The following is a 27987-nucleotide window of genomic DNA, read 5'->3' on the forward strand; positions in this document are numbered from 1 at the left end:
ATTTCTCACAGAATCCTGATTCAACTGCTAGATACCCAAATTAAATCACTCTCTTTCATTTGCATTCTCTGTATAAAAAATTTATGTTAAGGAATTACAGATATGAAACCAAAATGTTCACTGAAGAACTATTTAATAAATGTTAGCTATTGTATTTACTGAACATTTATTTCAACAACAGAATGAGATACCATTAAAATGAACAGAGGTTAGCAAATTTGTTGTGTAATAAAAAAGATGGTAAACAGGCTTCCCTCTGTGCCACAACTACAAAACTCTTGCTGCAGTGATGAAAGCAGCATAGGCATTATGTAAATAAATGGGCCTATTCCAACAAAATTTGCAAAAATTTATAAAACCTGTCATAGAAAATTTAATGCCACTTTAAGAAATATTCAACAAGGGAAGGTAGTGCACACCTGCAATCTCAGCTATCTCACAGGCTGAAGCAGAAAGACTGCAAGGTCAAGGCCAGTCTGGCAAACTAAGCAAAATAAAATTAAGAGGGCTAGGAATGTAGCTCAGTGGCTAAGCACGTGCATGCACAAGTCCCTGAACCACAAAAGAATATAGAGACTAGGGATAATGGGTGTGAAGCACTCATACAATATCATTTTTTGTGTTTTGTACCATACCACGTACATATATATGTGTGTGTATATGTGTGTGTGTGTGTATGTGTGTGTGTATGTGTGTGTGTGTGTGTGTGTGTGTGTGTATATATATATATTTTTTTTTTTTTCTTTTTTTTTTTTTTTAACATAATGAAAGTTATGTGTTATTTTAAAAGTGAAAAGAAAAAGAGTCTCATCTCCCAAGTCCTGGGCAATAACTCACACAAAGGCAGAGGTGGCACTGGGGCTTGTCTGGACTGGCATGACATCAGCATAGGTCTCCTCCAAAGACAGCAGCACATTGGCAGCTTGTTGCCCTGACTCCGCGACAGCCAGCAGTCGGGGAAGGTCTCGATAGGCATCCGGACCAGCCAAGAGATCCACCATTTTCTCCCTGTTGAGGATCTCCTCCTTCAGTCTCTCAGCCATGCAGCCTAGCAGGGAAAAGAAACAAGCATCTATCTGCAAACTCATCTGCTTTCATGCCTTCTTCTCAGTATCCATCATCCCTAGCTTTAATTACAGACCATAGCCCAGAAAATTCTCAAAGAGTTTAGTAGCATCCTTCAAATTTGAACCGCAGCACTGGAACCTGCATCTTCCTACATAAGAAATCTAGGTTGGCTCCCCAGTTTAGCTCTTGTGAATTGTGCTGCTATAAACATTAATGTGGCTATGTCCTTATAGTATGCAGTTTTTAAGTCCTTTGGGTATAGTCCAAGAAGAGGAATAGCTGGGTCAAATGGTGGTTCCATTCCCAGTTTTCCAAGCAATCTCCATACTGCTTTCCAAATTGGCTCCACCAACTTGCAGTCCCACCAGCAGTGTATGAGTGTACGGCATCCTCACCAGCACTTGTTGTCTGTCTTCATAATAGATGTCATTCTTACCGGAGTGAGATGGTATCTTAAAGTAGTTTTAATTCGAATTTCTCTGATTGCTAGAGATGATGAGCATTTTTTCTTATATTTGTTGATTGACTGTATATCCTCTTCTGAGAAGTGTCTGTTCAGGTCCTTGGCCCATATATTGATTGGATTATGTGGTTTTTTGGTGCTTGTCTTGTTGAGCTCTTTATATACCCTAGAGATTAGAGCTCTACCTGATGTGTGAGGGGTAAAATAAGTGTGGAGCCAACCTAGATGTCCTTCAGTGGATGAATGGATTTTAAAATGTGGTATTTATACACAATGGAATATTGCTCAGCAATAAAAAAGAATAAGATCATGGCATTTACAGGGAAATGAATGGTATTAGAGAAGATTATGCTAAGTGAAGTTAGCCAATGCCCAAAAAACAAACGCCAAATGTCTTCTCTGATATAAGGGAGTGACTCAAAATGGGGTTGGGAGGGAGAGCAAGGGAGGAAGATTACTTCTAGATAGGGAATAGGGGTGGGAGGGAAAGAGGGGGAGAAGGGGAACAGCATGAATGGTGAAAGGAGACCCTCATCACTATACAAAATACATGTATGAAGATGTGAATTTGGTGTCAACATACTTTATATATATGATAAATTATGATATAATGATGCATTAAGAATTGTAATGCAAAAATAAATAAATAAAAATTAAAAAAAGAAAAAGAAATAAGAAAACCAAGGAAAAGGGTTCATAGCAATTCAAAAAAAATAACTAACTACCCCAAAAGTCTTTTTTTTTTTTTTTTTTGGCGGAGGTAATGTTGGGGTTTGAACTTAGGGCCCTGCACTTGTTAGGCAAGTATTCTACTATTGAAATTCCACTTTTTACAAACACCCTTTGAAAATACTTAAATAAGTATTATATTAAATAAGAATTAACCTTAGGGACTGGGGTTGTTTGCTCAGTGGTAAAGCACTTGCCTAGCATGTGTAAGGCCCCGAGTTCAATCCCCAGCACCACATTAAAAAAACTAAATAAACAAAATAAATTATTGTGTCCATCTACAACTAAGGATAAAAAAATAAAAAGAATTAATCTTAGAGTCAGGCATAGTGGCACACACTACAGCGGTTCAGGAGATGTGGCAAGAGGATCTTAAGTTCAAGACCAGCCTCGGCAACTCAGCAAGTCCCTAAGCAACTTAGTGAGATCCTGTCTCAAAATAAAAAAGGGCTGGGGATGTGGCTCAGTGGTTAGGTGCCCCTGGGTTCAATCCCCAGTACCAAAAAAAAACGAAAGAATTATTCTTGGATTGGGGGTGATGGCACACACCTGTGACCCCAGTTGTTCAGAAGGTTGAGGCAGAAAAATTATAAATTTGAGGTCAGCCTAAGGCAATTTAGAGACCCTGACTCAAAATAGGAGATACAGAGAGCTGGGGATTTAGCTTGGTGGTACAGCACCCCTGGGCTCAATCCCAGTACCATTAAAAAAAAAAAAGAAAAGAAAAGAATTTTTCTTGGTTGTAGAGGCATGGTGGTGCATACACACCTATAATCCCAGGTACCTGAGAGGTTGAAGCAAAAGAATCACATGTTCAAAGCCAGCCAGGGCAACTCAGCCAGATCTTATTTCAAAATAAAAAAGATGAAAAAAAGGCTGGGGATGTGACTCAAGCGGTAGCGCGCTCGCCTGGCATGCGTGCGGCCCGGGCTCGATCCTCAGCACCACATACAAACAAAGATGTTGTGTCCGCCGAAAACTAAAAAAAAAATAAATATTAAAATTCTCTCTCTCTCTCTCTCTCTCTTTAAAAAAAAAAAAAAAAAAAGATGAAAAAGACTGGGGATGTAGCTCAGTGGTAGAGCACCCTGGGTTCAATCCCCAGTACCAAAAGAAAAAAAATTATTCTTGGTTGTATACCCACCTTGAATAGCAAGCAGCATCATTCACAATAGCCCAAAGATGGAAGCAACCCAAGAATCCATCAAAAAAGGATCAGATAAGCAAAACATAGGGTATGTACAGAGAATACTTTTCACTCTACATTATGCAAAGTACCCTAAGGCAGTCACAAAGGAAAATACTGTATAATTCCAGTTCTGTGAGGGTTACCTAGAGTATTCAAATTCAGATGAAACAGTATAATGACAACTGCCCAGGGCTAGGGGTAGGGCAGAACAGGGAGTTAGCATTCACGCAGAAGGATGGCAGTAATGCTTACACAACAACGTGAATATACTTCAAGCCATAAATTATCACATGGATACAAGGTCTGCCCCGAAAACTCCTGTGTTAACACAGGAATGTTAGGAGGTGCAATGACTACATTGTGACATAATCAGTCCATCCTAGGACTAATGGACTAACGGAGTGGTAACTGAAGGTAGGTGAAGCATGGCTGAAGAAGTCGGGTCACTGAGGCACGCTGCAGAAGGGAGCCCTGAGACCCCTTCCCCTTCTGTCTCTGCTTCCTGGCTGCCATGAACAATCGGAACAGCATGCCTCCACAACAGCAGTCAGCCCAGAGTAACAGAGTTGGCCAGCCATGGACTAAACCTTTGAAACCATAAGCCAAAATAAATCCTCCCCCTCCAAGTTGTTCTTGTCAGGCATTTTGGTCACAGTAACACAAAGCCAACCTACACCATAGAACATGCTTTTTTTTTTTTTTCTTTTGTGTATGCGGGGGTGTGGGGGTGTGGGGGTGGGATGGGAGGAGTGGGGTGTGTGGGGGGTGGGGGGTGTGGGTGTGGCGGGGGGGGGGGGGGGTCCTGGGGATTAAACCAAGGGACACTTTACCACTGAACTACACCCACAGTGCTTTCTTTTTACTTTTTATTTTGAGACAGAGTCTCACTGGTTGCCTAGGCTAGCCCGGAACTTACAATGCTCCTGTTTTAGCCTCCTGAGTCACTGGGATTACAGACATATGTCATGTCCAACTGTAGAACATACATTTTAAAATGGCAACTTTGTGTATATTCTGCCACCATTACTATTTAAAAGAAATAATTATTCTTGGAATTTCTGAGATTCCTAATAGATATATGCTCAGGAGCTTCTCTAACAAAGAAAGTGAAGTGAAACAAAACGTTTCCACTGAGCTGGGATTGTGGCTCAGCAGTAGAGTACTCGGCCAGCTCATGCAAGGCCCTGGGTTCGATCCTCAGCACCACATAAAAATAAATAAATAAAATAAAGGTATTGTGTACAATTAAAAGAAACAGATATTATTTAAAAAAAAAAAAAAAAAATTTCCTTCATCAGTATAACCAGATTTACTCTAAATGTGTGTTGACTCATCATGAGGGATTAATTTATTCCACAATGACACAGACTAGAATCCATAATGTTAAGTATGTTAACTAAATTCTGGGACAAAAAGAATAAGGAGCTTTTTTTTTTTCTGGTACAGAGGATTGAACTTGAACTCAGAGGCATTCAACCACTGAGCCACATCCCCAGCCCTATTTTTGTATTTTATTTAGAGACAGGGTCTCACTGAGGTGCTTAGGGCCTTGCTAAGTTGCTGAGGCTGGCTTTGAACTCACAATCCTCCTACCACAGCTTCCTAAATTGCTGGGATTATAGGCATGTGTACTACGATGCCTGGCTGGGAGCATTTTTTTAAAATATGCTTCTCAGCCATTTAGGACAAAGCTGTCTAACAGAACTTTCTAATAATGTGATAGAATGTGCTGGATGGAAATGATTGGATGTGCTGTCCAACCTGGTAGCTGTCATCTTGTGTGTCCACTGAGCAGTTGGAAATGTGGCTAACTGAGGTGAACTTTTTTTTTTTATAACTGTGGCTAGTGGCTATCACATTAATCAAAGCAGGCCTGGCTCTTCACTCAGGCATGTGTTAGGGGTCCAGACAAAAAGTGCCTACATTGAAACTTTATGCTGTCCCTTCAAATTCCAAACACTACCCCATCCATAATCCCATGCCACCATGAGCTGCATCAGACTGGAGGAAAGATATACCACTTTCTGAGCACCTATACTTCCAGGAACTATGGAAAGCCCTTTTATGGGCTTTATCTCATTTAATCTTGTAGCCTTTGATGTTAAGAATAAGAGTTGCATAGGGTATATAAGGTTTCTTCATGCCCTAGGATACGAGCCTCTAAGGGAAACTCTAGCATATAAGCCCCTTTGGAATCCAAGTCTCAAAAAGGACAAAATCTGCAAATTACCGGATACCTAGAATCCCAATCCTCAGAGGCACCCGGGAGCGGGATCGTTTTGTCTTCAAAGCTTTAAGCTGATGTAAACGGTTCCAGATGGTCTGTTCAGCCTTCTCCCTACAGAGATCAAGAGAGGCAAAACTGAACCAAAAATAATCTATAGAGAAATTAGGAGAGTAGAACAATGTAAAGGAAATAAAACCACCTTCAACCTTTTAAATGACGTCTACCTTTATACTCAGAGAGGTTAGCTGGGCCAACTGAAGAAGCACTGCTTGCTATAATCCACTTTTCCTAGAATAACACCTATCCTGCACATCCCCGAATCCTGACAAGACTATAAGCCAAACTCAAAAACAGTTTACTTTTTGCCAAGCAAAGTGGTACATGTCTCTGATCCCAGAAGGAGGCTGAGGCAGGACCACAAGTTCAAAGCCAGCCTCAGCAACGGTGAGGCGCAAAGCAACTCAATGAGAACCTGTCTCTAAATAAAATACAAAATAGGGCTGGGGATGTAGCTCAGTGGTTGAGTGCTCTGAATTCAATCTCCAGTACCCCCTCCCAAAAAAAAAAAAGACAATAGTCTACTTTTCAAAGCCTTCCCCACCTCTGTAAAAGAGTTTTTCCTCCCTTGAACTCTCTTTCCACTTTATGGTTTTCTCTGTTTGTAGCAATTTGCTTTTGTTGTTTCAGTCTTTACCTAGTATTTTCTATAGAATATCAGAGTGATCTGTACATCTGTATTAGTTCCCATATGAGAATAAGCTCCTTAAAGCTAGACTCCATAGAAGGCTTCTTTTCTTTTCTTTTTTTTTTCCTTACTAGTGATTGAACCCAGGGCCACTCTTTGACTGAGCTACATCCCCAGCCCCAAAGGGTTCATTTCTGAATCTCCTAAAGCTCCTCACTGTGTGCCATATGTGCCATACAGCAAAGGCCCTCAGAATAAAAATGATGAATCACAGTTGATGGCTCAACCAGCTAAGAAAACACTAACATGCCTGTACACGGAAATGGCTTCCTACAGCCAAGGGCTTCCCGGACACCCCTAATGGATGCCAGGAAGCATCTCTGTGAAGAACTCTTTCTCCCCCAGCCACTGGCTGCACCTTTACTCAGGCAGTTATATTATACACATATGCCATTAGTAACCAGGAAGACCTCAGGAAAGGTTGGATGACTCAACACACTTTGGGGTTTCTGCACCTATAAAATAGGTTTGATAAGAGTGCTAACCTTATATCGCGGTTATGAAAATTAAACTCGTTAACACATGTACAGTGTTCATGTGGAACCTGACATACAGCATGTGCTCAGCATATGGCAGTCGGCTGCATCAAGACCAGTTCCACTGCAGGAAAACTACAAGTCAGCTAACATGCAGCCATGGGCTCGCCTCCACTGGTAAGTCCACTGCATGCTGTTAGCTCTGGCACAATTACGTAAGATACATTCACCTTCTTGGGGAAGAAAATTCATACCTGATAGAACAAGTGACAAGAAGAATCACATCAGCCTGAACAGAAAACAAGGGAAAAAAGGAAAATTGTGATCTTTGAAAATGGCTTTGTAGAATCAGCACCCTAGGAAAAAATATACAAACTTTTATCATTTCAAACACGATGATGTTCTGCAGCACTAAGAACCTTCACACGGTCATGCAACCATCACCACCGTCTACCTCTAGGACTACCTCATCCTCCACAACTAAAACTGTACCCACTAAGTACTAACTCTCCGCCTCTCCTCCCCACAGCATATTTTTAACTTAAGTCCTTGCCTAAAGTTAAGTGTCATCATAAGAGTCTCAAAAATAGCCTGTAGGGGTTAGGGTTGGGGTCAGTGGTAGAGTACTTGCCTGACATGTGTGAGGCCCTGGGTTTGATTCTCAGCACCGCATATAAACAAATAAATAAATAATAAAGGTCTGCCAACAACTAAAAAAATATTTAAAAAAAAAAAAGCCTGTAATCCCAGTGGCTGGGGAGGCTGAGGCAAGAGGATCATGACTTCAAAGCCAGACTCAGCAACTTGACAAGGTCCTAAGCAACTTGGTAAGACCCCCTCAAAATAAAATACAAAAAAGACTGGGAATGTGGCTGAGTTTAATCCGCAGTACGGGAAAAAAAAAAAAAAAAAGCTGGAACAAAAGTACATCTCCGTCCCATGGTACACCCCACACAACAGATTCTCCCAGCAGGCTGCACTTAAGAATTAGCAATAAACGCAGTCTCTCCCAGGACCAGAAAACACAAGGAAGCAGGAAATGCATGCACCTCTTGGAGGATACTAGTCCGCAGGTAGCCACTCTTCTGTAAGATGGACCAGGCTATCTCTGTATCATTCACGTTCATCTGGCAGCCATAGGTCTCAAGGTAGACTGCAATGAGAAGAACATGACAATGAGTCACATGTCTCAAAAGGCGTCAAGAGCCTTAGGAACACCTGAGGCAACCGATTACCCACTAAGTCCCCTACTGCCTCTATCCTAAAATACCATCGATTGCCAGATGTACCCCAAATTAATTGCAGCGTTTCTAAACAAAAGAAATGCCATATTATATACATCACCAGTTACAAGCCATGTCATTTAAAATATGAGGAAATATGGTTATAAAAACAGAAAAAGGGGCTGGGGATGTGGCTCAAGCGGTAGCGCGCTCGCCTGGCATGCGTGTGGCCCGGGTTCGATCCTCAGCACCACATACAAAGAAAGATGTTATGTCCACCAATAATTAAAAAATAAATAAATAAATAAATAAATAAAACAGAAAAAGAAGGACCAGTGATCAGTTTATCAGCCTGAGAGCAAAATAAGTTTAAATCCACATGTTACACTCATCCCAGAAATGAAGAGGCTCTCCAGCCCCTGGAAGCAATGTGGTGGCCACAGGGAAAACAAAACAAAACAAAACACAAAATGAGCCAAGTGCACCAGTGTATACAGGAAATCCCAGCCACTCCAGAGGCTGAGGCAGGAGGATTGCAAGCTACAGGCCTGTCTGGGCACTTTAGCAAGACACTGACTCAAAATAAAATATAAAAAGGGATGGGGGCTGGGAACATAGCTCAGTTGGTAGAGTGCTTGCCTAGCATACACAAGGCCCTGGGTTCAATCCTCAGCACTGCAGGGGGGGGGGGGGCAGAGGCTAGGGATATGGCTCAGTGGTAAAGGGCTGGGGATGTGGCTCAGCGGTTAAGTGCCCCCGAGTTCAATCCCCAGAAAAAGACAGGAAAAAACAGAAAAAAAGCTGGGGGTGTTAAAGTGCCCCTAGATTCCATCCCCAGTTTGAAGAAACACAAATAAAAAAGAGAAAGAAAAGTAAAACCAACCTGTTCTCTGCCTTCCTAGAAGTTCATCCATTGTGAGATAGGGGGGTGGGTCCTCTGCTTCTGGGGAGGATGGTTTCTCTTGAGGAGCTGAAGCTCTTAAAAAATGCTGAAAAGTCGGTCCAGTGGCCAACCTGGAGCTGAAATCCTTGCGAACTCCATCCTCCTGCTGGCCTGGACTGGGGCATGCAGTGCTGGGGAGAGTGCTGTGTGCCTTACAGGTCTTGAACAAGAGCCAGGACACAGAGGTCAACGGTTCCCACCTTAGAGACCTCTGTACTCCAAGAATGCATTGTAAAGGATGCATGGCGCTGAGTAGCCCAAAGTCTGCAAAAGAATGAGACATACTATATATTTATTGATGTATTTATTGATGTACAGATACTGCTCTGAGCATGTGTATATTGATTCATTTATCCTTCGCAAAAGCCCATGAAGAGGTTAATAATATTATTTCAAGCTGAGCACAGTAGTGCATGTCTACAGACCTAACTACTTTAAGTCTGAGGAAGGAGGATCACTTGAGCCCAGGAACTCAAGGCCAATCTGGCCAATATGGCAATACCATTTCTTAAAAACTAATTATAAGCCGGGCACAGTGGTGTATACATGTAATCCCAGCTGCTTGGAAGGCTGAGATAGGAGGATCATGAGTTCAAAGCCAGTCTCAGCATCGGTGAGACATTAAGCAACTTAGGGAGACCCTGTCTCTAAATAAAATACAAAATATGGCTGGGGATGTGGCTCAGTGGCCAAGTGCCCCTAAGTTCAATCCCCAGTACAAAAATAATAATTATTATTATTATAATTATAATAAGCCAGCACAGTGGTGCATGCCTATTATCCCAGCAATTTGGGAAGTCAAAACAAGAAGATTACAAGTTCAAAGTCAGCCTCAGCAACTTAGCAAGGCCCTAAGAAACTTAGTGAGACCCTGTCTCGGGCTGGGGATGTGGCTCAAGCGGTAGCGCGCTCGCCTGGCATGCATGCGGCCCGGGTTCGATCCTCAGCACCACATACAAACAAAGATGTTGTGTCTGCCGAAAACTAAAAAATAAACATTAAAAATATTCTCTCTCTCTCTTCCCCTCTCTCTCTCTCACTCTCTCTTTAAAAAAAAAAATTCTCTTTCTTTCTCTCTCTCTCTCTCTCTTAAAAAAAAAAAAAAAAAATAGTGAGACCCTGTCTCTAAATAAAACATAAAAAAGGGCTGGGGATGTGGCTCAGCAGTTAAGTGCCCCTGAGTTCAATCCCCAGAAAAAGACAGAAAAAACAGAAAAAAGTCTGGGGGTGTTAAAGTGCCCCTAGGTTCCATCCCCAGTGTAATAATAATAATAATAATAATAACAACAACAACAATACCATCATCATCATCATCATGTTTTACAGGTGAAAAAACTAAGGTAACATGCCCAAGAACCCAGAGAGGAGTGCCAGAAAAAAGGCAAAACGCACCATTATTATTGACATTCAGAAATGATGAAACAGACAAGAGGCTTAAGGAACTTAATCTAAACTCCTCCAGCCAGGAGAGCCAGGACTCAACTAAAGCCCATGCCCAGAGCCACCTTGCTATACTGCTTCCTGCTAAAAACCACTCACTGTCTGAGGGCATCTTCCTTTGAGTTCCTTCAAAAGGACAGCATCTACTGTGTGACTCCTTTCATGTTCCAAGAGTCTCAAACTGCTACTTTCAAAAGCATCCTACCCAGACCCTCTCATGTGGAAAACAGCACAACTTTCACAAAGGACAATTTGCCACTTTCCATCAAAATTACAAATGCATGAACTCTTTGCCTAATAACTTCCATTCTCAGATATTTATCCTACAGATAAACAAGTTCAAGAGGACATTTGTAAAATCATATTCAGTGCAGCAGTGTTTCTAATGGCAAAGGAATGGAAAATATGTGAATGTCATCAATGGGGGAACTAATTATATAAGTCCTGCTACATCCATACAACAGAATAAGATACAACTGTTAGAAAATGAGGCTGAGGGCTGGGGTTGTGGCTCAGTGGCAGAGCACTTGCCTAGCATGTGTGAGGCTCTGGGTTCGATTCTCAGCACCATATATAAATAAATAAATAAATAAATGTCCATTGACAATTAAAAAAGAAAATGAGCCTGAATCTATACACAAGAAAAACAAGGAAGAAAAGCGCTCAGTACTACCTATAGTATGCTATACTTAAATCTGGGGAGTGGCAGGAAATATTGAGGCATATGTATTTTTAGGTATATATAATATTGCTAGCATGCCTAAGAAATAGTTGCCTCTCAGAAAAAGACTTAAGTGACTAAAGTACAGGAGATGAAAATATACTTTCCACTACTTTTGAGTGAAAGTGTGTCAAAACCAAGGCCTTGCACATGACCCCTGGGCTATACCCTCAGGCCACAACACACATTCTCAATGGACCCAATATTTACGGTCTGACTGCCTCACTTCTGCATTTATAATGCACCTCTGTATTGATTACCACTAGCTTCTCAATTTTAAAACATGCTGTCCTCTCTGGCTAGTCTATCTTCCCTCTGGCCAACTTCTGTACCACTTCAGGTCCCTGCTTCCTCCTAAAGCCTACCCTGGCCACCATCCCCAATTTAGGCTGGGATCCTCTTCTGAGTTCCCAAAGTTCTCTTCTAACTCTCCATCACGAGACTCATTCACAAGGGTGGGAATGTAGCTCGGTGGGAGAATACTTGCGTGAGGCCCTGGGTTCAATTTCCAGTGATGCAAAAACAAACAAATAAACACACACATAATGTTCACACTTTTCTGTCAAATACAACTTACACTCTGCCATCTCTTGTAAGCTGGAAGCTTGCTGAAAGCAATAAACAAATCTCATTTTTTCTTTTTTTTTAATATTTATTTTTCAGTTGTACACAACACCTTTATTTTGTTTATTTATTTTTATGTGGTACTGAGGATCGAACCCAGGGCCTCACATGTGCTAGGCAAGCACTCTACCACTGAGTCACAACCCCAGCCTCAAATCTCATTATTTCTATGCCCTCAGCATCTCCCAGTTCTAGAACACTTAAGCAATTTTAGGAAATGGCTTGTGGCAAGTGCTACACGTGTATAATGCACTGTTACCTTTCCAACTTCATCACCTGCAGTATCTACTATCAGCACTTTATACTTTTAGTGTGAACTTTAAAAATCACCCATTCCTAGCCAGGTGCCGTGACACATACCAGTAATCCTAGAAACTCGGGAGGCATCTCAAGTTCAAAGCCAGTCTCAGCAACTCATCAAGACCCTGTCTCTAAATAATTTATAAAAAAGGGCTAGGGATGTGGCTCAGAGGTTGAGCGCTCCTGGGTTCAATTCTTAGGAACCCACCTCGCCCCCCCAAAAAAAAGTCATCCATTTCTGTCTCTTAATTGCTGTGTGACCTTTGGCAAGTCAAATGCCTCTTTCTAGGCTGCCAATCACACATCCATAAACGAAAGATAAATGTTATACCTACCCTCCAGGGGTGTTATGAGAATTAAGGAAGATATTAAAAACCCAACTTGGCATGGAGTTAAGACTTCAGTAACTGAAATATTCACAGCCCCCACCTTCTTTCCTGAGGGATATAAGAGCACTGTGGTTAAAAGTATGGATAGGGCTGGAGATGTGGCTCAAGTGGTAGCGCACCCGCTTAGCAAGTGTGAGGCACTGGGTTCGATTCTCAGCCCACATAAAAATAAAATAAAGATATTGTGTCTACCTAGAACTAAAAAATAAATATTAAAAAAAGTATGGATATTAGAGTCAGAATCGGACCCAAATGTTGCCTAACCAGATAACCTTAGGCACCTGTCTTAAACTCTGGGAATCTCCATTTTTGCGTGAAATGAGAATAACAGCACCGATCTCTGTTAAGTCTGTTGTGAAAATCAATTGCGATGACACAGGTATAATGCTTTGCAGAGCGATGCAGGCGCCTATCGGGAGTCTCAGATGAATTTCGTAAGTCGACTACAACAGCCTACAACATGCTCACATTTTGATTAGATGGCTACAACGTGTTAAGTATGCAGCAAAGCACTTTTCAAGGATTACTGCACAGAACTCACAGCAACTCTGTGAGGCTCGTTTTATCATCCCCATTTCACAGGTGACGAAGCTAGTGCTCAGAAGAAGTGGGGTGACTTGCCCAAGGTCACACGGGAGTACGCAGCGGGGTCGGGCACGAACCCCAGACTCCAGCCCCGCGCTTCAGCCACTATGACAACTTCCCCATAAGCCCCCTGCATTTCCAGGGGGCGGCCAAGGGGCAGGTGACTCACCGAGCCCTCGCCGACCGCCGCTCACCTCCACTAGCCGCCGGATCTAGTGTCCTTCAGCGGAAGCTCCGCTAGGCGGTGCGGTCCTCCACTCAGCTGTCCGCCGCTGCGCGTGTATGCGCAGGACTTCCGTTCCGCCGAGACATCCCAACGGAAGTGCTTCTTCTATATGGTCCCAGTGGACCCAGGCACCTGGCTTCGGAAAAATCCAAGGGCTGCGCGGAGCGGCGTGACACGCTCTAGCCAGCAGGAGGCAATTGAGCTCTTGAAGGGTGATGAATGCGAATTAAATGCACCCTTAACTAGGGTGGGGTGTAGCCCAGAGGTAGAATGCCTACCTGGTGTAAGCAAGGTCCTGGACTCGTATCTAGCACCACCAAAAAGAAAATCTCAAAATGTAGTAAATACACCTTTTTTAAATGAGAAAACCTAAAATACGCTATCGACGATTTTTATATTGATTATGTGTTGAAATAATAGTTGGGATACATTGGTTAAATTAAATATGTTATTTGAATTAATTTCATCTGTTTTTTTTTCTTTTTTTATAATTAGCGCATATTATTTGTACAGAATAATGGAATTTTTTAATTTATGGAGTTAAGACTTCAGTAACTGAAATAGTCACAGCCCCCACCTTCTTTCGTGAGGGATAGAAGAAACATTTGTTAAAAACCATAGTTTTTTGTTTGTTTGTTTGTTTGTTTTTAGTTTTCAATGGACCTTTATTTTACTTATTTATGTGCGGAGCTGAGAATTGAACCCAGTGCCTCACACATGCTAGGCAAGTGCACTGCCACTGAGTCACAACCCCAGCCCCGGAGAATAATGGAATTTCACTGTGACAATTTCACATATACACATAAGGTGCTTTGATTGTATCCAGCCTTCCTGTTTCCCTCTTTCCCTCCAACCCTTTTCCCTTTCCCTAACATCTCCCTTTTATTTTCATGTTATTCTCCCTCCCCAGCTTCCAAATATGAGAGAAAACATGTGATATTTTTCTTTCTAAACCTGGCTTATTTTGCTTAACGTGATAAGCTCTAGTTCCATCCATTTTCCTGCAAGTGACATAATTTCATTCTTCTTTATGGCTGAATAATATTCCACTGTGTACATGTACTACATTTTTCTTTACCCATTTATTCACTGCTGGGCATCTAGACTGATTCCATAACTTAGCTATTGTGAGTATTGCTGGGATAAACATGAGTTATTATTTCAAGTTCTTTTCAGTGTAGGGTATCAAACTCAGGGCCTTGTACATGCTAGGTAAGCACTCTGCTTTTTACTTTTTTAATGTGACTACTAGAAAATTTTAAATCACATACATAGCTCTCATTCCATTTGCATTGGACAGTGACATTGTGTAGATCAATGACTTCTTGATGCATCTCTGAGCCAGGACCTCCCTGAAGTTCCAGACCAGTAACCCAGCTGCCTATTTGGAACATCCCCTGGGTGTCTAATGATCATCTCTAACCTAATACAGAACTCTTTGTTTTCACACACACATTCTTGTTTTGCCAATCTGTCCCATCTCAGGGAATCAACCACCCTTCCAGTTGCACTAGGAACCAAAGAGTCATTTTTGTTTCCTGTCCTTTAATCTCCATAGTCAGTCCATCAGCAGGTCAGCTCTGACTTCAATATCTCAATCTGTCCATTTCCCTTCCTCCACTTCTACAATTCTAAGCCCAGGCCACCATCATCTCACTGGAAACAATCACAATCCACTGCTAACTAGTCTCAATTTGCCCTTGACATTGTTCTCCTACAAAGCCTAAGAGTTTACCTTTTTGTTTAATTAAATCAGATTCATATCACCCCTTTGCTGAAAATTCCCATCAGCTTCCCTTTGCCATTGCAATAAAACCCAGACTTTCCCTAGCATGTATAAGGGTTCAATCCCCAAAAGAGCCAAAAAACAACAACAACAACAACAAAAAGACAAAGAAAAATAAAGAAAATCCTGATTTCCCACTGCATCCTAAGACCTGCATGATGTGACTCCTGCTTACTTATAGTTTTACTTTACCAATCCACTTACTTTTTATTTTTCTTGATATCAGGAATTGAACCCATGGGCGCTTAACCACTGAGCCGCATCCTCAGCCCTCTTTATTTATTTATTCATTTTTTATTTTGAGGCAGGGTCTCACTAAGTTGCCACTGGGATTAGAAGCGTGCACCTGGCTACCCTCTTACTTTTTACTACTAATTTTCCTACAACATTCTCTTTAGTTAAGTATACTTCAACTACATAATTTAATTTTGCTCCTCCAATATCCCTAGCACATTTTTATCTCAGTGCCTTTGTACTTAACCATTATCTTTCTGGAATGATCTTCCCTCAAATTGTTCCATGGCTGGCCTAGTTTTCACCCTAAAGAACTCAGCTTAAATATCAGATCTTCAGAGAGGTCTTAAAACAATTCCCATCACTTATCAGATCATTTTCTTCTCATATTTGTCACTATCAAAAATTATGGCATTATTTGTTTACTTGCCATCCCCCATTCCCCAACTCTCAACTTCCTGAGAGCAGGGACAAGTTAGGTCTTGTTTGCCTCTATGTTCCCACCATCTACTCAGGGCCTGACTTGTTGAGGGGTTTAACAAATGCTTGTTTTGCTTTCTATCTTACTATGCGTTCCCCAGATGCCAACCCAGAGATAAGCATTTGAGTGCAGGTACTTGGCTTTGGAGATGATCTCAGGACATGATGGTAGGATAGTCAGGGAATGAGATAAGGAATGACAGACAGCTAATAAATAGGAGTATCAAGCAAGTTTTCTATGGGCATCTGGGTCTTAATTCTGCTGGGAACTCTAGGAAATAATGTAGAATATTGTGATAGTTAACTTTATGTATCATCTTGACTGGGCCATGGGATGCCCAGATATCTGGTGAAACATTATTTCTGACTGTGTTCTTGAAGGTATTTCTGGAGGAGAGAATAGTATTTGAATTGGTGGACTCAGTAAAGCAGATGGCCCTGTCCAGTGTGGATGGGTGGACATTAGAGGGCCCACAGAGAATAAAAAGGCAGACAAAGGCTGAATTCTTTCTCTGCCTTGCTGCTTGAACTGAGCATCCATCTTCTCCTGCCCTAGGACTAGTACTCACACCATTAGCATTCTTGGTTCTCAGAACTGAAATTTATGCTACCACTTTCCCTTGTTGTTCAGATTGCAGGAGGCAATTTGTAGGACGTAGCTGCCAGAACCACGTGAGCCGATTCCTCATAATAAATATCATTGTAGATATATACTGTAGCAATACGGATATTGCTATGGTCAGAATGTCTGTGTACCCTCCATCCAGATATTGAAATTCTAACCCAGGGGAATAGTTTTAGGAAATGAGGTCTTTGGAAGGTGATTAGGTTGTAAAGGTAGAGTCCTCAGGAATAGGGGTTGTGTCCTTGTAAAAGGGACCCCAGAAGACCCCTCACCCCTTCTGCATGTGAGGACAGTGAGAAGATGATGTGTAGGAATCAGAAAGTGGGTCTTCTCTAGACAGTAAATCTGCTGGCCCCATGATCTTGGACTTTGCAGCCTCCAGGACTATGAGAAATAACTTTCTGTTGTTTATAAGCCACACTGCCAGGGGCCCAGTAACTGGGCGTGTAGACGCCACCACACCTGGTAATTTATTTTTGTTATAAAGCCCAAACAGACTTAGATACAGACATATGGATATAATCTGTTAGTTCTGTTTTTCTGGAGAACCCCCAATATATTCATAAACCACAGAAGTATCCCACCCAAGGGGAGAGGGAGTCGGGATAGTTATACACTATAGTCATGGGGTGAAGGACACTGCTGGGTGTGCTAATTCCTCTATTTTGCCATGTGGAGGGACCGATGATGGAGGATGATGGAGGAAATCCCTCTGGCAATAAGATGCAAAAATGCTCTGGAACCCTGAACCAGTTGAGCACTGAGGTCCCTGAAAACCCTTGCTATACCCAAATTCTTCACTCCTCATTAAAAACCCTATGGTGGCACATGCCTGTAATCCCAACAGCTCAGGAGGCTGAGACAGGAAGATCGCAAATTCAAAGCCAGCCTCAGCAAAAGCGAGGTGCTAAGCAGCTCAGTGAGACCCTGTCTCTAAATGAAATATAAAATAGGGCTGGGCTCAGTGGTCAAGTGGCACACACCTGTAATCCCAGCGGCTGGGGAGGCTGAGACAGGAGGATTGAGAGTTCAACGCCAGCCTCCACAAATTTAGTGAGGCCCTAAGCAATTTAGCAAGACCCTGCCTTAAAATAAAAAGGGTTGAGGATGTGGCTCAGTAGTTGAGTGCTCCTGAGTTCATTCCCCAGTATGTACGGAAGGGAGGGAGGGAGGGAGGGAGGGAGGAAGGCAGGAAGGCAGGCAAACCTATAAAGTGGGAGGATCAGGAACAGAAAGTGAATTCCACGCACGGGTGAGTTTATAGAGATGAACCCAAATACTCTAACTGAAGCTCCTTAAGGTCACTGTGCTGGGATCTATCCACAGGCCAGTCTGATCCTGAAGCCCTGCTCTCCCCATGGGTGACTGATCCAGCCTTAGACGGGCCAGCTTCCCACTGAGGCACTGCTGCTTCCATGGTCACCACGGCCAAGCCAGTCCCTGCTGACTCCAGGGTCTTTGCCTAGGTGGTGCCTGCTGTGTGGAGAATACACTGCAGTGAGGGCGGGAGAGGGAGCAGGGAGCCCAGTCAGAGAGTATCTGGGGACTGTGGCCATTGGACCTCTGGACTGGTGTGGTATCTTAGGCAGTGAAAGTGACAAACTCTCCAGATTGGGGAACCCAGGTTCCATCCTCCCTCAGGACCTTTCTCCTGAATGCTTTGCCTGAGATGCCCTCCCACCTTCCCCCCGGCTCCTGCTGGCCAGTGAATGTCCTAATAATGCTGAGCGGTTATTCCCACCGTTCTGCACCCGCTGTGGGTGGAGTGCATTTCCTTTCCCACTGATGTCAGGCTGCGGCCATGAATATGCCTTGCGTAGTTTACCTTTCTTTGTATCCCAGTGACTTGCCATGGGAAGAGCCTGCTCTGAGAGCTGAAGCCCCCTCATCCTGGGCTCTAGAAGGAACACAAACTCAGGCTACAATCTGGAGCAAAACCACCCCGCCCAGCCTAGCTTATACTAGTCAAATTCATCACCATGCAGCCCAGAGCATGAATATAGACGCTAGTTGCTGTAGCCACTGAGACAGCGCTGATTAGCGCATGCTCCTTCTGGTGGACATCCATGTCAGTGTCTCCTCCTGAGAGAACCCTTCCCTACCCCCCTGCTCAGGTCAGATCCCACTGGCCTCCCTGCCACCCCCATGTGTCTGCCCAATTGGAGTCACGCCATTTGATTATAGAAACTGCTAACGAATTTCTTTCTCTAAGGATGGGGATCTGTCTGCCTCTCTCACGGCTACATCATCTCCTGGCCCTGGGACAAGTTCAGAGCAGAAAACAAGATGCTTCTCAGATGAACAGCGGGTTGACAGATGGATGGGTAAATGGATGGATGGGTAAGCAAGGTCGGAATGGCTCTGTTTACCTGCATCCCCCCATTCTCTATTACCTGGCTTCTGGAACCAGCTCTGGGTCTGATTTGTTAGTAGCTGCATGTGCCCATTGCCTCATGTGGAGGCTCAATTAGAACCACTAAGCCCAAAGCAAGAACCACGTGTGGCTACAGAGCACTTGATATGCAGCTAGTGTGAATGAGAGACTGGATTTTATTTTCATTTAAAATCTGACACACAATGCAATTATGGAAGATTTTAGAATGTTTATAATAACATAGTATGTGGATCTATGTTTTTCAAATATAAAAGTTATAAAATCTAAATACAGGGGCTGGAGATGTCAAGAGCTTTGTAATATTTTGAACAACCAATAAAAATAAATAAATAAATACAGGGGCTGGGGTTGTGGCTCAGAGGTAGAGCGATCACCTAGCACATGTGAGGCCCTGGGTTCAATCCTTAGCACCACAGAAAAATAAATAAATAAAATAAAGGTATTGTATCCAACTACAACTAAAAATATATATGTGTGTATATATATGTATTCTATTCATTAGAATACATATATAAATATACATACAGAAGTATATATACATATATATTTTTAAAAAGTGTAAACACAAATCCAGTATTTCAGTTGAAATTTGGCATCTTAATAGAGATGTGCTAAGGTGTAAAATACATCCTGAGTTTTCAAAACAGTATAAAAAAAGAAATGTTAAGCCAGTTTGGTGGTTCACACCTGTAATCCCAGTGACTCAGGAGGATGAGGCAAGGAGAATTGCAAGTTTGAGGCCAGTTTCAGCAACTTAACAAGACCCTGTTTCAAAATAAAAAATAAAAAGGGGATGGGGGCTGGGCACTGTGGCACATGCCTGTAATCCCAGCAGCTCTGGAGGCTGAGGAAGAGGATCACGAGTTCAGAGCCAGCCTCAGCAAAAGCGAGGCACCAAGCAACTCAGTGAGACCCTGTCTCTAAATAAAATTCAAAATAGGGCTGGGGATGTGGCTCAGTGGTTAAGTGCCCCTGAGTTGAATGCCTGGTACAAAAAAAAAAAAAAAGTGGATCCTAGCTAGGCATGGTGACATGGGCATTTTCCCATGTGGGAGGCTGACTAGCATGTGACCACATTTGTCTCCTCTTCTGATTGGTGTGGCATCCTCTGGCACTCAGATGTTAGGGTCAAGAGACTGTGTCTTCGTGCATGGGCATGCCTTCCCACATCCCCCTGGGTGGAGCTATGCTCACCTGTTCCTTTGTAATATTACCCCCTTGCCCTATTTAGGATAGAATGTTCCATGGAAATGCCCCTTGTGTGTCCCCTTCTCTCACTCTGCCCTTGGGTGTGGACTTCCTAGATGTCAGTCAACCTGCTGGCAGCAGACATCATGAAGCTAGACTCAGTCCCCTGAAACCTGACCCCTTGCCTTATTTGAATGGCTTCATGGCTTCTACTCAATAAAAGGGGTCAGTACGTGCTGGCGCGCTCTCTCTCTCTCTCTCTCTCTTTCTCTCTCTATGCGGATCCTTAAGGTCAGAGGAGCCATCACAGTACTCCCCAAAGAAAAAGGTATTTCTGTTTCTTGTGTGGTTATTTCCTGCGGCCCAGTTCCCCTGGAGTGACCCCTGAGTGTTTAAGTCACCAGACACACAACAGTCCCAGCTACTTAGGAGACTGATGCAGGATTGCCTTCAACACCAACATGGGCAACACAAGACCCCCATCTCTTTTACAAAAGGTGTAGCCAGGCACAGTGGTGCATACCTGTCATCCCAGTAGCTGCGGAGGCTGAGACAGGAGACTTGAGAGTTAGAGACCAGCCTTAGCAACTTTGCAAGGCCCTACACAGCTTAGCGAGACCCTTTCTCAAAAAAAGGCATGGTAAAGCACCCCTAGGTCCAATCCCCAGTACCAAAAAAAAAAAAAAAAATAGTGGCACCTACTTACCCCCTCCTTGAATGTGTGCTGGGCTTGGTGACTCACTTCTAATGAATAGAACAAAGCAGAAGTGACTACATGACACAAGAGTGGGTCATGGAGGCTCTGTGGCTCCCTCCCTGCTCTTTTCTGAGTCACTCAATTTAGGGGAAGCCAGCTGCCATGTTGTGAGGACACTCGGGGAGTTGTGTGGTTTGGCCTCTGTGCTCAGGAACTGAGGCCTCCCACCAACAGCCACATGTGAGAGCGATGTAGGAAACAGCCCCTGTACCCCAGGTGACTGCAGCCTCCTGAGTCACAAACAACCCAACTGAGCCCCTCTTAAACTTCTGACCCACAGGACCTAGGAAATAATACATATTGTTGTTTTGCACCGCTGAATACGAAGGTACTTCGTCACACACACAACACACTCTCTTTGGGGTCTCCTCTTCTCCAGGGAGAGAGGCCCCAATCCTTGGTCTGATTCATGTTGGAACTTCAGGAGCCACCACAGGGCCCCCAAACCAAGGTGCAAACCACAGAGTCTGAGCCAGGCTGCCTATGTGCTCACAGGCTGTTTATTATCCAAGCAGAAGGAGAAGAGAGAGAGGAAGTGGGGGGGCGGGTGGAGGGAAAAACCAGGTGCCCTCAGGTGGTGGGCGGAAGGGAAAGTGGACAGAAAGGCTCCTCTTCTTTCTCCTGCTGCTGACCAGGGAACTCCACCCTCAGATGGGGCCTCTGGGGTGGCATAGGGGCCTCAGAAGGCCCGGCAGCTCAGTTGTTAGCTGGGGTCGGCAGGTCCCAGGCTCGGAATGGCTTCTGTGTACACAAAATATCTCTCTGCAAAAGGCACTGGTGGAGGAGGGCAGCAGGAAAGCCACCCCATCACAGGCAGGGTCCACTGGGTCCTGGGTCTGGGTCCTGGCCCCCAAGACCAATCCAGCCTCCCTCACAGGCTGGGTCTCTCAGGCCCTGTTCTCCTCTCCTCTCCCTCAGCCCAGCAGTGAGCAGGCAGTCAGCAGAGGGCCGGGTCACGTGGCAGACACCCCCTCTTCAGGGCTAGCCCATCTGGTGACTTCTAGGCCAAGAGCCCCAGGCGGGTGACTTTGGCTGAGAGGAAGGAGTGGATGATGAAGACCATGGTTTTGGGACACGAGTGCAGGTCCAGCTGCTGCAGGAAGGATGGAGAGAAGGGTCAGGGCCCTGTCCAGCCAGGCCTCCTGGAGTGCACCCCCCTCACGGTACAGAGGTGACCCTCCACTTACAATCTCGCCTTCAGCGCCTCCAAAGTCCAGGAAAAGGAGACTGGCGCCATCATCCGAGGACATCTGCAGCTTCTCAAAAGGCTGTCGGAGCAACACGGCCCGGGCTGCTCCCGGCTCAGCAGCCCACAGCGTGAAGCCCTTGTCGATGTGCACGGAAAGGCTGCAGGGACGGCCATGCCACGTGCAGGCTGCAGGGAAGGCACACGGGCACAGGCACAGCTGGCACCTCAGAGACCATGTGACCACCTCCAACCCCACCAGCAGCTCCACAAAGTGGGGCTAAAGTACCCCCAGGGCTGGGGGCTCACCTCCCTGTGCAGTCACCACCACCCTAAAACACAGCAAGACAGGCCCTCAGAGAACCTGCGCCTGCTTCCAGTCCCACTCCAGTCTCACCTAGCAGCCCCATAAGTAGAAAGGGGGGAGCTTAAGAATCTACCATGGCAAGAGGCTCACTCCCCAAAGAGACATCAGCAAGCCCCCTAAGCATGGTCCCAGAGACCTATAGAGGTGCCTCGCTAAGTTTAAATTTCAGGTGGGCATGGTGGTGCAGGCCTGTAATCCCAGCTACTCAGGAGGCTAAGGCAGGAGGATTGCAAGCTCAAGGACAGCCTCAGTAACTTAGCAAGACCCTGTCCCAAAATAAAAAGTAAAACGGAATGAAGATGTAGTTCAGCAGTAAAGCACCCTTGGGCTCAATCCTCAGAACAAAAAAGAAAATAATTTCAGAAAAACAGCAGAAAATTTACACATACTTAGATTTTTTTTTTTTTTAAGTATATACTATTAGCTGGGCATGGTTAGCATGTGCCTGAAATCTCAGCATCTCGGGAGGCTGAAGCAGGAGAAGTCAAACACAGCCTCAGAAACTTAGCAAGGCCCCAGGCAACTTAGCAAGACCCTGTCTAAAAATTTAAAAATAAAAATAAAAAGGGCTGAGGATGTGCTTCAGTGGTTAAATGCCTCTGGGTTCAATCCCTGGTATCAAAATAATAAATAAATAACCATCAGAAAAAAAAGTATTTGTTGTTTATCTGAAATTCGAATTTAACTGAGTGTCCTGCATTTCATCTGGAGCCCCACCCCAAGTGTCAACTTTCACAAGGACACAGCTTGAAAGGTCCAAGGGAAAAGACCCACGACCTACCAGGGTATCTACATATCCAAAAGAGAGGGCCTCTGGAGAACCCAAACCCCACTTACTCTCCCCCTTCTAGGGTACCCTAAAGAAGGAGCTGGAGCCAGCTGTAGTGTCACACGCCTGTGATCCCAGCTACTGAAGAGGCTGAGGCAGGAGGATTACAAGTTCAAGGCCAGCCTGGGCAACTTAGTGAGACCCTGTCTCAAAAGATAAAAAGGGCTGGGGATGCAGCTCAGTGGTAGAGCACCCCTGTTTTTAATCCCCAGTACCACAAATAAATAAATAAATAATTTAAAAAGGAATGAGGAGGCGGGAGGAAAAGGAGGAAGAGGAAGAGGTTGAATGCCTCCTCCCGGGAGAAGAGGCTCATTCCGAGACAGACACTCCCAGATCACCCAGCGCACCTGTGGACACCTCTTGCACACCCTCAGCAGCCCGGTGACAGCCATCCACCAGCTGTCGGGTCCAGGCAGCCAGCTCCTGAGGTGACTCCACGCTGAACAAGTGAGTATCCACACCGTGGCGTGTGCCCGTGCGCAGGGCAAAGGACAGCTCTGCGTCGTAGGGCACCGAGCCCTTGGAGGGGCCTGAGTGCACCAGCCTGCGGTGGAGGGCAGAGGGCCACGCGTGAGGCCCTGGGGTGGGGGAAGAGTCTGGGCAAAGTGGGCAGTGATCAGTGACCCGTGGATCCTTCCCACTAATGGGGACTCAGCAAGAGGCGTCCCTCCCACCCTCCTCCGGTGGCCCGGCTCCAGCCACAGTGGTGTCCCCACACCCGCTGGGCACACTCCTGCCTCAGCACCCCTGCACGCACTGTTCCCTTTGCCTAAACTCTACAGTCTCCCCGGCTCGCCTTTCCACTTCCTTCAGATCTTTGCTCAAATGTCACGTCCTCTGAGAAGCCCAGAGTCAGGCTTTAGATATGAGGTGTCCCCTAACAGATCACGTGTGCGAGGTGAAGTGATTGGGTTCTCCGTGCATTAATCCCTGATAGGGACTAACTGGGTGGCAACGAAAGGCAGGGAACTGTGGCTGGAGCAGGTGGGTCCCTGGGGACATGCCTTTGTCCTTGTTGAAAAGATCTCTCTCTTTCTCTGCTTCCTGGCGCACTCTCAGGAGCTCCTTTCCTCTGCCGGCCCTTCCGCCATGATGTCCTGCCTCACCTCTGGCCCAGAGCAATGGAGTTGGCCATCTACGGACTGAGACCTCTGAAACCACGAGCACCAAACAGACTCTTCCTCCTCCGAAGCTGCTCTTGTCAGGCCTTTGGGAACAGCACTGGAAAGGCTGATCACAGCTCCCACCCTGGCCGCCCTGGCCAACAGCACCCTTCTCTCTCACTAGCCCTACTTTTCCTCATGACACCAGAAATCGCGCTTTTTATTTATTTGCTTCCATTGGCTTTTTCACTGGAATGTCTACTAAGGTAGAAATTTTTGTCTATTCGTCCACCACTATTCCAGTAACTCAAAACCATGCCCGACACATTTGTTGCCTTAGTAAGTCAGCTGATTAAGTAGGCAATCTACTACCCACTTGTCCCCAGTAACCAGCAAACTCCTGACACACAGGCCAGAACCAGCCCAAGGAGAGGAGCCTCTTGCTGTGTGGCCTTGGGCAGCTCACTGCTTCTCTCTGATCAGCAGACCTCAGAGTTCTGGCCACAGCCCTCTCTGCTCTTCACCCTGTCCGCTCTCTCTCTCTCTCCTGGAGCTCTAGTTTCTCTTCGGGGCTCCTTCTGACACCCAATCTCCTACATTCCAGCCATAAGCCACAGACTTGCAAGACCCCAAACTCCCTATCCAAGTTCCATATCCGTCCCCCACACACTTTGGACCTGACTCAGCACCTCACTCCAGCCTCCTCCCTTTGCACTCCCACCTCCAGTCCCACCCACCCCCCAAACTGCAACCTCCTATTCATCCTGGGACACCTCCTTCACCCTCCCCATCTGGCAAGCGCCAGGCTGTGAATTTTCCCGATGTGTGTTCTCCACTGCAAATGCTGCCTCTCTTCCCCATCTGCTGCCTCCGCCCACCTGCCTCCCCCAGTCACACCAGCTCCCCTGCAGGCTGCAGGGGCTGCCAGCTTCCATCCTGCCCTTTCCAGTGCATTTCCCAAGTGACAGCCACAGGAGACTTTTTGAAAAACACAACCCCAGTCACTGGACTCCCTGGCTTAACCCCTTCAGCTCTGCCACAGGTCTTAAAGGGAAGCCAGCATCCTTAACCAGTCAGCAGAGGCCCCGCAAGATCAGGCCCGCCGTGTCCTGCGTGGACTATGTACCTGGTTATGCTGCACTCCTAGCTCCACGAACACGCACAGCCCTGGATGCCTCAGCACCTCTGATCACGAGGCTCCCTGCATGAGAGGCTCGTCCATCCTTTCCTAAGTAATCGACTCACCCACCGAGTCCAGCTCAGATGTCACCTCATCCCCAAAGCCTTCCCCAACCAGGCCAGGTAGAGATAAGTGGTTCCTTCAACCCTGCACTGTAATGTCACCTCTTAGGTTTGTCTCCTGGACCAGGCTGGGTTCTCCCTGAGGGCAGTGTCTGCTGGGATAAGCTCTGAGTCCTCTGAACCATGCAGCATGGGGTGTAGTGGACCTTACACCTTTCTACTCCAAGTCCCCAATTCACAGATGAGGAAACCGAGGGCCCAGACAAGGCAGAGACTTGCTTCAGATCACTTAGGGAATAACTCAGGGAAGAATAGGGCAGGAATGCATAGCTTCTGGACCTATCTGGAGCATCTGTCCCCAGGCTCTGGGTGAGTCACACAGTCCGTGCCCATGGATACCTGGTGGCAATGAGCGGGGCAGTCCGGGCTGGTCGGCTCAGGGCTTCACGGGTCTGAGGGAGACTAGAATAGAGGAGCAGCTCCTTTTCAGTCAGCAGGGCCAGGGTGGGGGCCGTGCCCCCGCTGGGCAGCTGCGGAGGGATAGGAAGGGGAGAGGTCAGAGGGAGAGTGAGGAGGAAGAGGGGCATTGGGAACAGGCCAGCGTCAAAGTAAGGGCTACACCGAGGACCCGGCAGATACCTGTTCCGTCAGCCAGCCAATCTGCTTGATGTCCTGGTTCCCAGCTGTGCCTGTGGCTGCCAGCAGTGCCTGCAGCTCATCCTTGACCCAGGGCATCAGCGTGTTGATCTGGGCTTGGATGGCACCAGCCCATGACCTTGCACCAGCCTCATCCTTGGCCCTCAAGAAGAGCGTCTCTTGGCCATCTGCTGCACAGATCTCCAGATACCTGCGGGCACAAATGGAGCAGGGGAGGCCTGTCACTGGGCTTCAACTGTCCAACCCTGAAGTCTGGCCTAAGAAACCCAATCCACCACCAAACCAGAAGCAGCCACAGGGAATGTCCATGAGAGAATCAGTAGCAACGTTCACTGCTGGGGCCCCAGCTCCAGCTGTTAGGGTCTAGGGACACGGGGCTATGTCATACACACACATGTGCACAAACACACAATTACACTCAAACATGTGTTCTGGGGGACAAAATTTTTACTCTGAGTAATTATCATGCTCTTTTCTCCTATTTTCTAAGGGAGATTCTTTTGCTGGACCAGCTCCCAGGTTCTCCTTTTTGTATGAAACCAAAGTAGTGTGCATATGTACAAGGGGAAAAAACACGAAAGTGGTCAAGAGACCAAATGGACCTACATAATAAAGAGCTTGGGAAATGAAGTAGGGGTAAGGGAGGAGACAAGGACATGCAGGCCTCTGTGAGGGAGAGTTTCAGGGGGGTTTCAACGGGCACAGTGTGCAAGGCATTTTCAGAAGGCTTTGTGGGGCACTAAAGAGTCACTCCCCTTTGGCATTTCTGAACTAGATAGGGCGGGACAGAAGTGGAGGGTGGCTTACTACACCAGTTCTGCTCCCTTCATGTCTGCTTCAGAACTAGAAAGCAAGGTACTTGAATCCCCAGCCTCCTCTGCAGCTAGGGCTGACCACGTGGCCCAGTTCTGACCAAAAAGACACACCTAAAAGTCTCTGGAGAGGGTGACCATTCCAAGTGAAGGGCAGATCCATCCCCAAAGACGGATTCCACCAAATCCATCCCTCCCTGTACACATAGTCCACTACTCCCCGCAGAAGCTGAGGTTTGTGTTCCTTCTCCTAGACTTTGTGGTTTGGGTCAACAAAGAAAATATGGCAGAAGGGACACTGTGGAATTTCCAAGCCACTATATAAGAAGTCCAAGGGGCTGGGATTGTGGCTCAGGGGCAGCGCACTTGCTGAGCACCGGTGAGGCACTGGGTTCGATCCTCAGCACCACATTTAAAAATAAATACCTAAGTAAATAAAGGTATTTGTCCACCTATAACTAAAAATATGTTTTGAAAAAAGAGGTCCAGGGCTGGGGCTGGGGTTGTGGCTCAGAGGTAGAGTGCTCGCCTAGCATGCATGAGGCACTGGGTTCGATCCTTAGTACCACATAAATGTAAAATAAAGCTATTTACCCAAAACTAAAAAATAAATATAAAAAAAAGAGGTCCAGCTACCCTGAGACCACCATGCTATGAGGAAGCACAGATAACTGTGTAGAAAGGCCAGATAGGAAGAGAAATGCTCGGTCAGCCCCCAGAGGTTGGACCTTCCCACCGAGGAAACAAGAGGGTGTTACTGCTAGCTTGGCCTTCAAGCCACAGCAGACAGCAAAGGGAACAAAAGAAATGGCAGACTGTGCCGGAAACAAATTGGAAGAAATAATAAATTGTTATTTTTGAAGGTACTAAGTTTAGGATAATTGGGGTTTGGGGGGGTGTGGCTGGTTGTTTGTTTTTGCTACTGTGGATTATACCCAAGGAAGGGTGCTTACCACTGAGCTACATCCCCAGCTC

At 45.6% G+C, this 27987-nt stretch overlaps 2 protein-coding genes across 5 annotated transcripts in view; both read right to left on the bottom strand.

Moving 5' to 3' along the window:
• Window positions 1-13380, bottom strand: part of Cdk5rap1 (CDK5RAP1 mitochondrial tRNA methylthiotransferase) — a 34734-nt gene extending 21354 nt beyond the window's left edge. For 2 of the 3 annotated variants that reach the window (XM_076851699.1, XM_076851697.1), the window contains exons 1-6: window positions 13292-13380; window positions 9004-9327; window positions 7947-8050; window positions 7152-7186; window positions 5687-5787; window positions 838-1048 (exon numbers count right to left, since the gene is read on the bottom strand). In XM_076851699.1, the coding sequence (XP_076707814.1) occupies window positions 838-1048; window positions 5687-5787; window positions 7152-7186; window positions 7947-8050; window positions 9004-9307 (755 nt within the window). In that variant the 5' untranslated portion in view covers window positions 9308-9327; window positions 13292-13380. The remainder of the gene's footprint in view (window positions 1-837; window positions 1049-5686; window positions 5788-7151; window positions 7187-7946; window positions 8051-9003; window positions 9328-13291) is intronic. The other variant, XM_076851698.1, reaches the window with a different exon arrangement.
• A 7906-nt stretch (window positions 13381-21286) lies between these two features.
• Window positions 21287-27987, bottom strand: part of Snta1 (syntrophin alpha 1) — a 29613-nt gene continuing 22912 nt past the window's right edge. Inside the window, exons 4-9 of one of the 2 annotated variants that reach the window (XM_076849049.1) lie at window positions 26183-26390; window positions 25943-26073; window positions 23524-23742; window positions 22446-22455; window positions 22001-22188; window positions 21287-21906 (exon numbers count right to left, since the gene is read on the bottom strand). In XM_076849049.1, the coding sequence (XP_076705164.1) occupies window positions 21795-21906; window positions 22001-22188; window positions 22446-22455; window positions 23524-23742; window positions 25943-26073; window positions 26183-26390 (868 nt within the window). In that variant the 3' untranslated portion in view covers window positions 21287-21794. The remainder of the gene's footprint in view (window positions 21907-22000; window positions 22189-22445; window positions 22456-23523; window positions 23743-25942; window positions 26074-26182; window positions 26391-27987) is intronic. The other variant, XM_076849048.1, reaches the window with a different exon arrangement.

This window comes from Callospermophilus lateralis, chromosome 3, assembly GCF_048772815.1.
Source record: "Callospermophilus lateralis isolate mCalLat2 chromosome 3, mCalLat2.hap1, whole genome shotgun sequence".
In the NCBI taxonomy this organism is placed as follows: domain Eukaryota; kingdom Metazoa; phylum Chordata; class Mammalia; order Rodentia; family Sciuridae; genus Callospermophilus; species Callospermophilus lateralis.